This window comes from Rhinichthys klamathensis, unplaced genomic scaffold (assembly GCF_029890125.1).
Source record: "Rhinichthys klamathensis goyatoka isolate OS25496 unplaced genomic scaffold, OSU_Roscu_1.1 h1tg000140l_1, whole genome shotgun sequence".
Classification (NCBI taxonomy): domain Eukaryota; kingdom Metazoa; phylum Chordata; class Actinopteri; order Cypriniformes; family Leuciscidae; genus Rhinichthys; species Rhinichthys klamathensis.
Window position 1 is genome coordinate 1694482 of NW_026606675.1, and position 17710 is coordinate 1712191.

General features: G+C 37.3%; 1 protein-coding gene across 10 annotated transcripts in view; it reads left to right on the plus strand.

Annotated features, from left to right (window-relative positions):
• The first annotated feature begins 299 nt into the window (after positions 1–299).
• The window catches only part of macf1a (microtubule actin crosslinking factor 1a), a 173130-nt gene continuing 155719 nt past the window's right edge, over positions 300–17710 (plus strand). For 6 of the 10 annotated variants that reach the window (XM_056257615.1, XM_056257616.1, XM_056257623.1 and 3 more), the window contains exons 1-2: positions 300–514; positions 5175–5409. In XM_056257615.1, coding sequence (XP_056113590.1) covers positions 5187–5409 — 223 coding nt within the window. In that variant the 5' untranslated portion in view covers positions 300–514; positions 5175–5186. Of the gene's footprint in view, positions 515–5174; positions 5410–11022; positions 11873–17710 lie in introns of those variants that run through there. The other 4 variants (XM_056257625.1, XM_056257627.1, XM_056257624.1 and 1 more) reach the window with 2 other exon arrangements.

Below are 17710 nucleotides of genomic sequence, written 5' to 3' on the forward strand. Positions count from 1 at the left end.
AATACAGAGATTATTAGATTGAAATGGGAATTTTGATTGAATATATTAGACTTGGTCTTGTGGTTTTCATAATGCCTATAATAAAGTATTATTAAAATCATCATCCTCATTAAAAAGGGGTTTGTTTGAACTGATGGGACTTTTGATTGAATTTATTAGACTTGGTCTTATGATTTTCATATAATGTCTGTAATAAAGTATTATTAAAATCATCATCATCATCATTAAAAGAGGGTTGGGCTTAAGGGTGGATGAGAAAGGAGAGAGTGAGGAAGAGGAGGAGGGGGCTGGAGAAAGAGAGAGCGGGAGAGAAGGAGGGATATGAAAGGAGGGGAATAGACAGCCATTACCGAATCACAGTCTCCATTCTGCTCCTCTGTCTACCGGGTCGGTGCGAAACGGACCGAGAGTCAGTTTTTCCCTGGCCGGCTGAGAGGCGTGTTTGTCAGGATTGAGAGCAGCGCATCCCCGCCTCTGTCACCCTGCGTGCGGTAACGGGCTCTGCCGTTATACGGTAAGAAGGTCCAAATGTCCGTCTTTATTCTGTCCGACAGCCTCGGGGTGTGTGTGTCTGATAATAATCGTTTTTTACACATGTGGGTCACCATCTTAGCTTTAGTTTGTGCTTTAACGTCTCATTACTAAACGCTGAAATATAATGTAAAAAAAAAAACTAGATTTTCTTCAAGCATCCTCATTTCCATTTAATAACCGAGCATCGGAAGTGCTTTTCTCTCTTTCTCTAGAGAGCGAACCGATGTGTTAATTTCTCTCGGTTATTAATTACAGATAAAGGTGATGCTTTATTCATTTCACGCCTGCATGAATGGATCTTTATATAGCCCGTTATTCAGTGTGTTTGGACAAAGAGGCTCTGCACACCTCTGTGGTCACTCTCCTCGGTTTTCGCCACATTACAATCTCTGATGTGTGAACGAATCGTTCTTGAGAGTCGGATCTTTCGTAGTGAACATGGTGGTTAGAGTAAATTAACTTTAATAATGTACCACATTTTATTTAGATTGAACAAACTGATTTGTGAGCTGAATCCTGGATGCAACACACTATTACGTCATGACCTAAAAGCGCAGCTGAATTCGATTCATTGAAGGACCGATTCGCGAAATGTGTCGGGTTTTCCATCACTATATGCAGTAGTGCTGGAAGCCTACGTGTTGAATGAAGGGGCGTTCCTAGGCAAATATTTATGGATCCATGCACATGTCTTTCCCTTCAATTGTGAATATTCATTCATTGATCTCTTCCAGGGATGACAGAGAGAAGTGAACAAAAGGCTTGTGGTCAATAAGTTTACATAATCACATGCATTCCTGGTCTAAAATGTGAAACCACAAGGTTGAGTGGGTAAAGGCTATTTCTAACAGCCTCCACAGATGGCTTTCTGCCTTGTGCTCCTGTAGAAGATGCACATAGGCTACACCATGTTTGCCTGCTGTGTGTGTGTGTGTGTGTGTGTAGCCATTCTGCTCATTTGCATCACCTCATTTACAAATTTAGAAGTTATGTGTTAAGTCTATGGTACCGCGTGATCCGGGGCACCACTACCTCTTGCAGTTTCTGTGATGTCCAAATAACAATAAATTACATGACGTCACAGCTGCAACAAGTCAGAAAGTTGCAATTACGACATTAAAGCTTTTTAGAGGCACTGATAATATCTCTAATTTCTTCATTTACATCACATTATGGCTATATACTAGCACACATTGCGCTGTTCGTATAACATCAGTTTTACATCTCGAGGTTCCTGACAGTTAGAGGCCTCGGGCACTGGCCCCATTGGCCTGGTTTGTAATCCATCCTTGATCTGATCAAATGGGGCTTATTGTAGCTACTGCCCTTGGCAAACATGCAAAACCACAAAAAAATAGGACAAATAGTCTCTGTGATTGCGGCCTGTCTTGTAATTTCTTTAATCGAGCTGATCATATATTTTACCCAGTGATCAAAATGCGTCTATCCTTGCAAGCAGGTTTCACTTTGCATTTGTCTGTCTCTGGTGTTGGAGATGTTTCCAGGTCAGAACTGTTCAAATAGATCAGTTAGTTCTCAACTGGTGGGTCGTCGTGACCCAAAAAAGGGCAACAGGTCTTTTCTGTGGACAGCTGGGGAAAACAAAACTATAACAAAATGAGTCTACACTCCTTAAAATAAAGGTTCTTTATCGAGGGGTTCCATTAAGAATCTTTTACAGCATGGAATCAAAGGGTTCTTTATAGTGGAAAAAGATTCTTCAGATTATTCAAATGTTCTTCACACTAAGAAAAAATGGTTCTTTTAAGAAATAGTCACCGAAAGGTTCTTTGGTAAACCAAAAATGTTTTTTCCATGGCATCACTGTGAAAACCCGCTTTTTGGAACTTTTATTTTTAAAAGTTTATATGAAAAAACTAACATATATAGCAACAACACAGACTACATTAAATATGGGTTCACTTGCAACAAGAATAAACATAGTTTTTTTTTTATAAACATGTAATTTGTGGTAAATTAATACATTTTAATGATTGTTTTAAGGATATTTTTGTTGTCGCTACTTAACATCCAATGTAAAATATGTGTGCTGAAGCATAATTAATTGTGAGCCCCTAATACTATATAAAGGCATAAACTGATGCTCTAACATACAGCTTGACCGCATGCATTACGCCCAGATTAAATGTCACGTTTTCTGTAAGAACTAATACCTAAATGGCCACAATGCTCTGAATAATGCAAAGCCATAGTTCATTGCTATGATAAGATCCCCTCCTCCATTAATGTTCCCAGCAAGTTTCATTATTGAGTGAGTGTGTCTATAGTGATGTGTTAGTGTTACTCATAGCAGATGCTTCTTTCCTCATTAGTGAGTGCACATGAGCATATCTTTGCACACATTGTATAAACACCAGCAAGAGAACAAATGCCACCAACCTCTGTTCCACAAACGTATAATTTCTCTCGAAGGGAAATGGAGCAGTGGCGCAATATTAAAGCTGTTCTTGTGGGAAGCCCGACTCTTGGTGCAAACGCAGAGCCAGTTGCAGAGAGACTTTAAATCAACACAACGGCTCTCTGTCGGTGCATTGGGTGCATTCAGCTGTTGTGAACTTACTTAGTGTGGTGGTGGGAAAGAAATGAGTGATGAAATAATGAAAAAAGAGAGAGCTGTATTTTCCTCCCTTTTCTTCGCAGGCATAATGACATAGCAAGGTTTTGAATACAGCATTGCCTCTATTTATATCTGTTGGCTGCCACTGAACCACCATGCTGTCAGGCAACAGCGGGATGGCAAAGAGATCTTGCTTCAGCAACATGTTTCTAGTGAACTCCTGCTTTTTAGAAGCAGTAAAAACAAAGCTCAACATGGTTACACACAGGAAATGTACACTTTCTGAAATAAAAACGATGGATTCCAGGAAAGACTTGTTCACGTCATATAGTAGAACATTGCAAGTATGTATTTGTCACACTTGTATCCAAAGCAAACTGCATTGCATTTGAGGGGATTATCCGCTTATGCATTACCTGCACTGTAAAAACTCATTTTTTTGATTTATCACAACTTTTTATCTGCTGTCAAATCAACTTAATGAATGTGATTCAGATAGCATAATATTTTGAGTTTCTATTTATTAAACCAATCTCCTTTGTTGTATTAACTCAAAATTTTAATTTCAATGAACTCAAAACCAGGCAACTTACTTTTTTAAGTTAAACCAACAATATTTGTTTTTACAGTGTGGGAATCAAACCCAAGGTTCATGGTGCCATGCTCTACTGGTTGAGCTACAGGAAAAGGTGCTCTTGAAGCATGTAACATAATATTATACAAATTAAATGTTAAATGTTGAGTAAGAACTAATAGCAAGATAGCCACTCTTTGTAATGAAGAAAAAAGATTAATCAAAAAAAAAAAAAAAAAAAAAAAAGAAATATAAATAAAAGCGTAATTTGGCAATGGAATAGTTATTTATTATTTTAAAATTAATTATGAAATAGGTAATATTTGAAAAATTATCGAAAATCATCGAAAGTAGGCTAAACATAAAAAATCAAATAGATTATCATAAATATAAAAAGTTATATGCCATGAGCCTTTATTATTTTACTATTTATTAAGGAAATAGTAATATTTAAAAATGTATGGTTACACCCACAACGTTTTTTTTTATTTTTTTTTTTTTTTTTTTTTTTTATGTGTGAGCCCCCTCTCCCCTCGGCTCAATTTGTATAGGCTACACCATAGAAAACCCACTCATCACAGGGCCTGGGACAACATTCCCGGTTGTATCCCCTGACAATGGCTCTGGTCTCATTTCTAGTCATTAAATCAAAGCATGTCTCAAAAATGATATAAGAGTTTTTAAAAAAAACATATGACACCAACACAAACACAGAGGTAACATTTCCAAGAATTTGACATACATTTTATATTCGATTTTTAAAAATATATATATTTTACAAAACCTTGTGTATCTTTATTTGTCATTGACTCAGATACTTTAGTTGATTGAGAATTTTAGGAAAGAATAAAAATAATTGAATTTATTAATTGCATTTGAACAGTTATTGTATATATATATATATACTGAGATACATCTTAGATCTCAGAGTAGCCATAGCTCCTCTTGCAAGCCTTTCATGAATGACGTGATTAGTTTGGAAAGGGGAGCACATCTTGTATTGATGAGTTCAGCTCGTGTGAAGTAATGTGACGGACAGGAACCTACTCCAGCCCCCATGGGTCCCATTCCTTCCAGCTGATCACAGAGGAATGCACATCAGAGAGGTCTGGCCCAGCCAAATGAATGCAATGTCCAATACTGATCAGGACCTGTTTTAATAGTACTGTGACTGAAAAGAGATTTCGATCCGCCTGTCACTTTTCCTTCTCATCATCATTGTTGAAGTGAGTCAGCGATGTTTACCTGATCTCCAAAATCATCTGCCATCATCTCTTTTACTTTCATTTTATTGCAGTGTTTATGTTCTCACAAATCCTGCCTTATTTTGGACTCATGTTCTCTAGTATATATGGTAGGTAGTATGTTGTTCTGAATAGCCCTGTGGGTGATGAATTATACATCTTATTGAACATGCTTCTCTTTTTGTCGTGACCTTATTTCTGTTTCCCTTTTTTACCCTGCTACCCCTCATATCCCTCCTCCCAGCCCCCTGGCGAGATGTCTTCCTCGGATGAGGAGAGCCTGAGCGAACGTTCGTGTGTGAGCGAGCGTTCGTTCCGCAGTGAGAGGTCTGGAGGCTCTCTCTCGCCCTGTGCCCACAGCACAGCCGGGCCCAAAGGGGACACTCTCCCATGGAACCTATCGAAACATGAGAGACGCAAGCGCAAGAGCCAGGACTCAGTGCTGGACCCTGCGGAGAGAGCGGTTGTGCGAGTCGCAGGTAAGAGATTTGACTCTGAAACTGAGAAATGTTTGTTCGGAAAGAGTTCTTCAGTATTTAAAGGGATAGTTCACCCTAAAATGGAAATCCAGCCTTTTGTTCCAAAACAGTATGATTTTTCTTCTCCTGAGGAACACAAATACATATATTTTGACAAATATTGTGTTTTGTTCATATAACGAAAGTGAATGGGGTCCAAAACAACATTGGACCCCATTGACTTTCATTGTATGGATAAAAACACTGAGATTTTTTTTTTTATGAAATCCCTTTAAACACAATAATGCAGTCACTTTAAACCTAATGTAGAAATTTGACTTACTTATTGAGCAAATGGCCCTTGTTTTGTGTGTCCTGAGTCATATGATTCGATACAAAGCAATCTGGCAACTGACTAAAGTTGGAAAGGAAGACATGCAGTGGTTTTTAGATACACATTAGTGTTCAGCATTGATGCATGCAGCTGCATGTGGATCAAGCTCTGTGAAATAAACTGTCATTTGGCTCGAGTGGGAGAAGAGAGGCCAAATGTTGGGAGCCAAACTGTTTTGAGACCCTTTTTAGTCACGCTGGCTGTTGCTCTAGCTTTTCCTGCTGATTTCATTACTCCTGACAGACCGTGTCTGTGTTTCTAACCAGTTGCTGGATACAAAGAGAAAACTGGCTAAAGTGAAAGAGATTTAGGGTATATATGCGATCAAAACTGTGAGAAAACACTAGTCACTGTTAACTAGGTTTCAAAAACGGATGTAAGGATATCCAAGGCACATCTGGAATGCTGTGCAGACTGTCACGCTACGGCCTCAACAGAGTTTTCCCTGCCAATCCTAACCTCACATTTTTATGACCATGTGTCGGGTTTGTGTCCCTCCAGATTCGCCTCTGTCAGACATGATCTGTGTTTGTTCCATCAACGTTCGGGTCTGAGATTCTTGGTTGTTGTTATAAGAGAATGAAGGCTGACATTGTCTAAGCTTTATGAATTTTTACATAATTGATAGCCTAAAATACATAAAACTTGACAGCAATAAACATAATTGTCTACATTGAGGTCAATGACAAGATGTCACTCATTTGTAATTTTAATTTCCAAAAATACATTAAAATACATACAATGACTTAACTAGCTCTTCTGCGATGAGCATGTTTTTTAAAATATTTTTTTACTTTCATGTTTAAAGAAAAATATAAAGTAAAAAATATCAGGGTAAAACAGCTGTCATGATATTATAAAGAAGAAAAAACCTGATTAAAAGAATGAAATTCTTGAAAAGAAAACTAAAACTTTCTATAAGAGAAAAATAATATTGTAAAAAAAAAAAAACTCATAACTCTGCAATAAGTATCTTAAAATATTAGATAATTTGAACTTTTTTATAAAAAGCTAAGTTAGTTCAGGTAATATACAGTGTATATATATATATTTAGATATTTTTTTTTATCTAAAGCGACTTACATTGCATTTCAAGGTACACATTTACATGCTTATCAGTTCTTGTTTTCCCCTGGGAATCGAACCCATGACCTTGGCGTTGCAAGCGCCAACGCTCTGCTGTTTGAGCTACAGGAAAAAAAAAAAATATATATATATATATATATAGAGAGAGAGATAGATAGATAGATAGATAGATAGATAGATAGATAGATAGATAGATAGATAGATAGATAGATAGATAGATAGATAGATAGATAGATATAGATTAATGCTGTCAAATCGATTAATCGTGAAAGTTTTTAAAAATTAAAGTTTTTGTTTACATAATATACTGTATGTGTGTATATATTATTATTATATTATATATGTCTGTGTGTGTGTGTATATACATGTACACATAAATATATGTATGTATAAATATATGTGTGTGTATATACAGTATACTTTTATGTTAGATGCTTTTACTTGATTAATCGATTTGACAGCACTAATATATATATATAGTTGTGAAGCTTTAGCCAGATAAATGTAAGAACAATAAAGGACTGTGATGTATCAAATCTGTATGCTTTAGTGATTGTTTATCAGTCTCTCAGACACTTAGTATGGAGATAGAGAGGTGTCTAGGGGCCTTCCGGTGTCCATTACAATCACTACTTTTCAGGCGGCTCAAAGGGTGACTCAGCCTGAATCCCTCAGTTCCCTTGTTGCCATGGGTTACCTGTTTCCTTTTCCAGTCCCCCTTTAGTTTCCATGGCTATGAAGTAGGAGGAAAAAGGGCGAAAGCCCGAAAAACAAATAGTGAAGTACAGTTAGCGAGATCGTTTGAATTTCAATTTGAGTTTGAGAAAAGAAAGAGTCGTTATGTGGAGCTTGCTTGAACTAAATGACCGGGAGACTTGAATTGGAATTTGGAAAATGAAAAGAAGATGAAGATTTGTGAGGAAGGAAGGGGCAAAAAAGGGACAAAGTTCAAACAGGAGGTTAAAGGGGAAGAGTCTTGATGGCATATTAAAGGGACGAGGTTAGAAAGACAGTGAGCATGGAGGGAATAACTGGAAGGAAAGCGGGTGTGTGTGATTTACAGCACTTCACTCTTGGAATGCCATGCTGCAAAACAGTTATGACAGTTGCCTAGAAAACATAGAAAGTTTCCAAACACAAACAGCTCTATGCACACAGATCTCCACCTTTCATTTTGTGTGTGCGTGCAGGTGAAGTTTGAACCCAAGCTGCAATCCAAAGGCAATAAATTGGCTAAATCACAGCGGCGACAAAGACTTCAGTCTGGGTGGCCGTTTACTGTTGTAAGTGATGTCTGAATCAACACAAACTCAAGAAAGAGGATAAGAGGCTGATGGAGCCATAACTTCACACAGTTTAAATGTGGCATGACGTGCAGAGTCACAATGGAAAAACACTTCTAGAGCTTCCAGTCAAGGTTTATTGTTGTTGCCCACCTACAGAGTATACGAAAAGAAACAAAATGTGTTTTTTTTTCCATTGGAAAGACAGTGAGACATGTTTCATCTTTTCAGATTTACATTTTCCATCATCTAATGCAAAACGAATAAATGTAATCTTCAGGAAGTCTCGAAATGTAAAGTAGCATTTTACATGATAATGTTTTTGTTTTATTTTGAATTTATTGAGACAAAGTAATATGGAAATGTAATACTGACCCTTTATTGTTATCAGCCACAACATGACAATAATGCTTAGTTTATCAGTAACGTTCAGAATTTTATCGGTGCATCCCTATGGAAGTTTGCTTTTTGCCATTGTTTTAGCTTTTATGAGCCACCTAAATCAGAGCAGTGAACTCCATTATTTTTGCATATGATATAAGGTTAGCTGTTTGGCAGAGACACATTTATGTGGTTAAATGTAAAAGGAATGTGCTAGTCAAATTGCAATCCGATCGATCAAGCGCTTTAAATGACTAAGCATAAATAGGCCCTTAAGAGCTTTTAAATGTAGACTAACTGTAAATGCTATAAATGTAAAATGATACCCTCTTATTCAGAGCTAGATGAGAAAAATATCTTATTTATATACAAATCTGTAAACTGTTCCACTGTCAATGAAGCAAATTGCATGAGACATAATCTAATTATAATCTAAATCTATAAGTTAAAGTTTTATCTTATTGCACGGGCATTTAATTAATCAAAACTTTGTTTTATCTTTGTATTCATAGTTTATCTTTTTCTCTTTATCATCTGTCTTAGACTTTTAATCTGTAAAGCACAGTGGTCAATTATTGTGTTTATTTGTGCTATATAAATAAGAAAGAAAGAAAGAAAGAAAGAAAGAAAGAAAGAAAGAAAGAAAGAAAGAAAGAAAGAAAGAAAGAAAGAAAGAAAGAAAGAAAGAAAGAAAGAAAAATCCATATGGTTAGCCTATAATACTGTGCTTTTAAAAATCATTTTTGTGATAATTCCACCTGCAAGAAATGAAAATAAGAATTACATAACAGCTATTTTAAAAGCAAAAAGAGATTTAGAATATGTTTCAGTGATGAGCTCTTGCTTTATTTAATTATGTGTAATGTGCCTCAGTAGTGTGTGTTTAGGGACACATAACAGCAATATCTGCTGTCAGGCTATCAGTTGTTAGACACTCTGTGGGGTCATGTGTGCCTTCCAGAGGTCTCACACGCAACTTTGTTTGTGTGCAAGTGTGTGTATCTTTGCTGTATTATTAGTAGAGGATTGTGGAAAACTATTGCTCTGTATGAATGGATGTTTCAACACACTCTTTAAAAGCATTTGGACCTAAACTTTCAGGTCGCCCAAGGGAGGCTTGGCTAGTTGGAAACTTCACAAACTTTCATGGATCTACATCTATTCTCAATATATGAGATGCCTATAGACAATATATGTGATCCCAGCACATGCAAAGGAAATAGGTCAGATGATGTTTACAACAGTAGCTTGAGAATAAGATAAAAGCATGCTATCAAATTGACTTTCTTTTTATGATGAGCTAATTGAGTGAGGGGATTGGCGTCAAATAAATGTCCTAAGCAATTTGATTTATTCAGGGACAAGACTATGTTTAAAGCAAATAGTAAAAATAAACATTCATGATTTATTCATTGCTCAACACATCAAATGGGGTTATTGTAAAAAAGATAACTTGATAATAGAGTGTTTCTGAAATGATTAAACGGGCAATAAATTCAGAATTTAGTGTGTTTCAGTTTATTGAAGTGGTGGTCAGTTCTTGGATCAACAGTTCTGGCCTGGGTTTGAGTCTTGTGGTTAAACAAGTTTGGTCTAAGAGGGTCTTTGTCTTGATGTGGGTCTTGGAAAGAGTCTTGAAATGTCTCTTTACAGCAGTTAGGTGGCAGTGCACTAGATGATCGTGTGGGACAAAAGCATATCCACTGATACTTGAGTACGGGGACAAAAACAGGCTACAAAAAATGTCTATATATATATGAAAGGAAGTATTTTGGATATTTTGTTCAGGTATTGACCTATTTCTGGATTTCCAGCTTTTTCCATTTTCTCTCATGTGATTTTCTTTGCCCACCACTCAATATACAGTATTTATGTACATTTAAAATGTAAAAGCACTATCAGATGCACAAATAATGTGCCAAAACATATTATAAACATTGACAAATTAAGCATTCCCTTGAATTGAGACCACAGATCTTCGGTTCCATCTATTGAATCATCACAGAAAGTCTTATGGTATTGACAAAATAATCATATTTCGCAAATCACACGTATTAAATTCAGTAAACAATTTATTTTCAATTTATTTTTCTCAATACTAATAGGATCTGCTTAAGCTTGTGTCACAAGGCTGTCTTTGATTTTGCCTGATTTTATAAATGTGTTCATAAGTATCTGACCGTGTTTATAAAATGTAGAGACACAGCTTTGACAATTTAGATGCATCTTTAAAATTATTTTAAGGACAAAGTCATTTCTTTAGTAGTTCTGCAATAGTAGTTTATTACTACTATTTATAGGCCTAGACTGAGTATAAGCAGGTGGTTTAGTTTTAGGGGTAGTGAGCGATGCACCTCTCGGCTTTAACCGGTCGGGGGCGACAAAACCCAAGAATGAGACCCAATAACATCAGCCATTGTCACCATGAATTTCCTGCGCTGGATGTGCCTGGCGTGGCTGTGGAAGGAAGGGAGGGATGGAGGAGGAAAACGCAGGCACTGCGGGAAGAATAGAGAAACCTGAACCCCATTCGCACTGGGGAAAATAGAGGGAGGAGTGAGACACACGCCGTGTGATTATTATAGACGCGGCCATTACATTGAGCAGCACGGATGGGGAAAAAAAACATAATAAAGCTGGTACCGGCGAGTCAAGACCGCATCGGCAAAGGAATATAAGAAGTACCGTCCGGATACCGTTTCATTGAGGCCTCATATCTGCTTTCGGAAGGAGTCGAACGGACCGCCCACCGCACACAGACACACACATACTTGAGAAGCGCACACATATAAACCCAATCACCGGCCCGCACGCGCTACAATGGACTTTAAATACGATAACCGTTGGGATTCTGATCTAAACCAATGAAATATGGGTTTATTTAGTAGTACATCTAGATTTGAACATTTTCAAGCGTTTAACCGTAATATATGATAAGGGATATTTACTACTCTAAAGATAGATATTTACGCATTTTTATTTATCTAATCTTGTTTTGACCGCACATATAGGAACCGCAGGTCCAGAGTAGCTTTGTTTCACTAGATTTATTTAATTCGCCGTGTTTACGAACACCAAAAATAATATAATACGCGTTAGAAACACACTGAAACGTGAGTCGGTATCCACTGTGGATATTTACCGCAAAACGGACTTGACAGCTGTTGTCGGACGACCGGGTTCCACCGTCCTGGATTACTCCATCAGCGGGCCGCTGTGAGTCGGCCAGCGGGAGTGAGAGACGCTATGGCCGGCTTCGTCCCGGGCTTACTCCCGGTGAATCACTCCCAGGAGAAGGAGTTCGCACAGGCGTATGAGGATGTGCTGGAGAGATATAAAGGTAAATGACTTGCTAAAGCTCCGGTTTGTTGTGTTGTTTACTTTGGTAAAAGTTTGTATGCGACTGTTGTAGCTGTTATGTTGAGCTTTATATTTGCTATTTGTTGTCAGTTGTCCAAGGACAGAGGTGGATGGTGGGTCTCTTTTCCCATTGGTTTGTAAAAGGGCAGAGGACATCTAGTGCTTCTGTGTAGTGTTATATTTAGTGTTGTGAATTAGCAATTTTTCTAAGTTATAAATTAAGAATTAAAAGGAGATGTTTTTTTTCTAGGGGCCACACTAAATGGTAATTTAATTAAAACCCCTTTTGTGTCCAGTTGTTCAAGGCTATCCAGTATTCCAGTGCTGCCAGTGCTTGTCCATTTTTTCACACTGCCGTCAGAGCTTGTTTAACAGTGTCCCGGCTTGTCTTCTATTCTAGTCCACTGCTGTCTGAGCTTGTCCTTTAGTATGACTAGTAGTTGTGGTGCCTTGAGTTTGTCCAGTATTTATCTACTGCAGGGGCTCCCAAACTTTTTTTGTCAACTGAAACCCTTAGACGTAAACATTTACTTGAAGTATCTGAGATTAAGTTGATATTTCAATAATTGAACAACTCATTCCAACGGTCATGATTCTGATGTCAGTTGATCACACTGGGATTTTAGAATTCCAAACAAAATGAATTATCATAATAATAATAATAAGGATCTATATTATTATTATTAGTTATTATTATATAAAACTGTAATTGCTTGTACTGCAAAATAAAATAAACAATTATGAAAATTACACCACAAATTACAATACTAAAATAAATTATTATTTTAAATAACATCTGACATACATTATGTTCTCAAAGGGACATTAATCTAACAGCACATTCACAGCATTTCGCTGCATTTACTGTGATCTGAGCAGCTCTGAGATGCTGAAAACATGCATGTAAATGACCACAGTGTTGTGCTTCACTCTGAAACAACACACCAGGCTATATACTTATCTAATTAAATCACAGTCTCTGATTTAATAATCACACTAAGCTGTATTGCAATTTCAGTTTATTTTGATTAAATGAGTAGGCCTAATTGTGCAGCCCCATTTACTTATTTCCTCATGAACCCCTGTTTGATTGGGATACCCTAGTGTCCCAGCTTGTCTGGTTGTCCACAGCTGTCTGAGCATGTCCAGTTGTCCAGAATCAGTGAAGGATGGTGCTCAGATGGACAGCAGTGAACCCCTGAGGGCCACAGAGGGGCTGCTGATGTGTACATCTAATGACAGTGTTTCTGTGAAATATGAATACTTCAAATGAAATTGACCGTGATGGGAATATAAGGGAGTGATGCCAGTTGACTCGGAGAGCATCTGTGATGCAGCCTTGATGAAAAGGGCCCTTTTAATTATTGATTATTGTAATGAAATGCGATTCTGTTGGGGCCTTTGGGACAGGGGCCTAAGATAGCACCAAGAGTTCTATTTTATAGACTGTGATCTTAATGGATCCTTTGTAACTGATCATCTGTAAAAAATAAAAAAATAAAAAAGTGCTTATCTTTGTGAAAAGGCTTTGATATCAAAGCAAGTAAAGTGTTTTTTTTATTATTATTTAGAAACATAACCATTGTCCATTAGAGACACTACAAAATCACCTCTAATAATGCTTTTAAAAATGGAAGCTCAGTTGATGTACTAATGCATCCAGCCTCTCCCCTCACACTGTATATCTATTCAAATGAATGTTTGTTCAAATAAATGTATTTCCTTTGACTGACGTTTTGAGAGGCTAAAGAACAAGGCTAACATGAGCAAGTGCTGGCCTCCACAGAGCGTGTTGTAAATCAAGCTTAATTAATTGTATGCATTACACCCACATTACCCAACAGAAAATTTCAAAGTGGTTGCCATGGGTGGGAGTTGTTTTATTTTGATGAATGAAAGACTTTGATAAAGAGCAGGAAAGTCTAAACTTATGCAACCCTCAACTTACTTCTTGTATTCTAATTATGCCTCTCGTTTATTCTTATTCTTTATGTATTGACACAGGCAGCCTTCCTCTTTTCTTCCCAGGCTATAGATTTAATAGTCAATATTTAGCTTTATATGCCCCGCTGGTATTCAATTGAATGTTTATGTCACTGTATCTATTGTGACGTTTACTTTTTTTATGCCGAGCAATGTTTAAATGGACAGTTAGGCCTATTATTTTTTTTTTTATTAAATACTTTATGTACACTACCAGTCAAACAATTAGACATACTTGACCTATACATGATAATAAAAAATAATAAAAAATAAAAAAAAATCTTTACTAAACTATTTACATTTTAAATTATTATTATTATTTTTTGTAAATAGAAGACTGGACTGGATATTCTAAAAGCTTAAGATTTAAATGCTTGAAAATAGTTTTGTGGACAAATATAAATTGGGTCTATGACTAACTTTTTCATTAATATTTAAAATGTGATTTAAAATTATTTTGTGTGTAAGTGGATAAACTGGAAGAAAGCAGCAAGTGTCCACGTCCAGCATACACTGGGAAAAAAGCGTCCCAGGATGCACCTCATGACATTGGTTGAGAGTGAACTCAAATGCAGAAGTGTTAAGATGGAAAAAAAAAATTGTTCACCACATAATTTTTAATTGTATTATTTTAAAATGTGGAAAATATTAATAATAATGAGTAGGTGTGTCCAGGCCCTTGACTGGTTGTGTACATTTCCTCAAGTATCACATGATGTTTTCAGAGCTTGAGGCTTTCTTCAGTGTCAATATCATTTCAGTATCATCAAACTTCCCCCATGGTTGCAGGCAAACACTTCAAATGTGTGTATTACTGGATGTTTGTATAAAGCTTTCAGCTGCGTCACTTGTGGCAGTTTCAAGACGGAGGGGAAATGTGAGAAATGTGAATTTGGTGGCTTGTTGAAGGTGTCACTTGAAGCTGAAATCTGAGTGGTATACATGATACAGGGATTGAATAATTCAGGGGCCTCTGTATGCGAGTGCATGTCTGTTTATAAGAGGGCGGTGGTTATTTGGACCATATTTATATTTAGTTTTGAGCATAAGTTTTCCGTATGTGTTGTTAACTGAAAACAATAGCAGGATATGGAAGACCGACTGGTTTCCAGAATGAGACCGAACCATGATTCAGATGAAAGCAGACTCGTTCAGGAAGCACAGTGATATACAAACCACAGCAGGTTGCAAATGACTGAAATGGACACAGCCCAGGTGCCGAACGATGGGCAGATGTCACTCCGTCTCTAAACCGGACTCGACCGCTGTCGCGTCGCACCAGCGGCCACTGTCCTGCAGAGTTTAGCTCCAACCCTAATTAAACACACCTGAACAAGCTAATCAATGTTTTCAGGATTACTAAAAAATAATTTTTGTCAGGGTTGGAGCTAAACTCTGCAGGACAGTGGCCCTCGAGGACTGGAGTTGCCCATCCCTGAGCTAGAAGCTGTCCGCACTGACTGGACGCGACAAAACGACCGTTGCAAATCCATTTGTACTTCGTATCAGAAGTAGCATGAGCGCTAGGAGTACTTCAGAATTACAATGGAGCACTAGTTTACTGTCTGGAATTTATCGTGTCGCACCCAGTGAGTGTAGACGGCATCACTGATTGATTATAATAGGCTTTATTTGCTTTTGTCGTGTAGTCACGCTGCTCACATCTGAGACACGGTGTAAGACAGATACAGTTGACATCCTGGAGACATGCAAGGAGAAATATTAAATAGTCACAGTGTCACACCAGACCAGAACTTATTTGAAAGATTATACACAAGTAAAATCCTTCATGAGATGCATAGGAAACAGGCTCTTTTGTGTCCAATGTAGATGCTTGTCACTGAAGATTTTATGCCATATCCGGCTTTGACTCATGTCCCCAACTCATTGTATTTGCCTCACTCAGTTTTATTGGCCTTTGGCCTATTCACCCTGTGCTGCCTGATCCCAGTGACCCTCAAACATACACAAACACTGGCTCCACAAAGTGTGTTTGTGTGTGTCCGTTTCCTCTAGTGAGCCAGAGGAAGTGTCAGTTTGGAAGGAAGCCTCTTTTAGCTGTCTCGTCAGTTTCTTTGTTTGTGCTGTAAACACAGTAAAGAGGATCCAGCAGTTTTTTTGCTAGAATACTTTTCATATTACTTTTGATTATTAGTTTTTTATTATTATTATTATTTTGAAAGCTAGTTAGTCATGCCTGCTGCAAACCTCTAACTTTAGAGATAAAAGTTGAGACAGATTTTTTCTTCTATAATGTGACATGCATCCTAATGAAACGGATTATCGAAAAAGAAGTGACAAGTCTGTTGTTTCACCGGAACTGAGTTATGACATTTTGATGAATAATTACGAGGTCAAGAAAAGAAACCCATGCATGGATGAATTGATCCCGCTAAGGTCAATAACATGCGTTTAGAAAACAGATAGTGTGAAATTTATTTCATTACAACTGGTTAAGGTTTTAACGATCATCCTCGATCATCATGCATTAGCCTACTTCTGCTACAAATTTTCTAAGATATTTTCACCAAAAAAACCCAAAACGAAATAATTTATTGATTAGAAATGATGCGATATGATTTGATTCTTTCAGACAAAAAGTCCCAAAAACAAGTGTTTGTCTATTGAACCTTCAACCATTTGCTGGTTTGGAGGGTAAATGTGAGCTTGAGGCGGTGCACGGAGGCAGACAAATAATCGAGGATAGATCGTTACAACTGTATTTTTCCACGTGGCCTAGTTTCCCCTCAATCCTTGTCATTCTCCCTCTCACGGTAGACTGCGGTGACCATGAGAACATGCAGCCTCGGCCTTGACTTCTGTCTTTCCCCTCCCTCTCTCCCTCATTCTTTCTCTCTTATTTCCTCTCCTACTGCAACGCTGCAGGATTTCCCTCCTTGCACTTCCTGTTTGGGCACATTCTGCACGGCACCTGACTGTGTCAGTGGGGGAAAAGCCTTCAGAGGCCGATCCTCTTCGGTTCCGGATGTTCGGTGACATGGTGGAGGCGTTCTTCTGTGAATGCTCATTTGACATCCTTCCTATGTAGCAGATCTTTGTCCAGAGTACAATTGGAATATTAGTGTCTAACATTTAGGCCTATGTAAGTAATAATGTTCTGAAAAGGTCATGCTCATTCAAAAGATATTCTGGCTATTTTTGGTTGAGTGCAGTATGTGAAACTGACCTAAAGGATAATAAATGTTTCAAATAACATTTGGTAACATTGTTGCCAGTTAACAGCAAAATATTGCATGTTTAATTAAGCAAGTGTCTTTCATTTATCATTTTAGAAATACATATTAATACTGAGAGTGAGATAGAATGGCTGGCTGAGGCTCTACTTACTGTGACATTTCTTACAATTTGGCAGAACTGATCAAATAATGAAAGAAAAAGTTACATTTAAAAAAATTGCCATGCACTATTTTTAATCCATAAGTAAAACATTGTAACGCAAAGTGTTTTTAATGGTACTTTGAAACATGGTTTTATGAACTATCTTGGCTACAGTTGTTTCTCTCTGTAAAGTTGGCATGCAATTCATGAAAATTCACGTAATCTATTTTGTAAATGCATGTTATAGATCTTACTTCATCCATGTATGTTACTCTCACTTTTTGTTTTAAATAATTTTAACCCTGTCATTTTTTTATTAAAATACAGTAAAATCAAATATCTCAACGTCACAATAGTAAGGCCCCTCATTTTACTGCACGTCTAAGCCCTCTTATAGGATTCTTTACTCTGGACATGTTAGTCACACAGTGAGAAGAGAAATCCTGTATAGAAACAAAGATGCGTCGATCTGAATCGTAATCGAATCGCGAGGTGC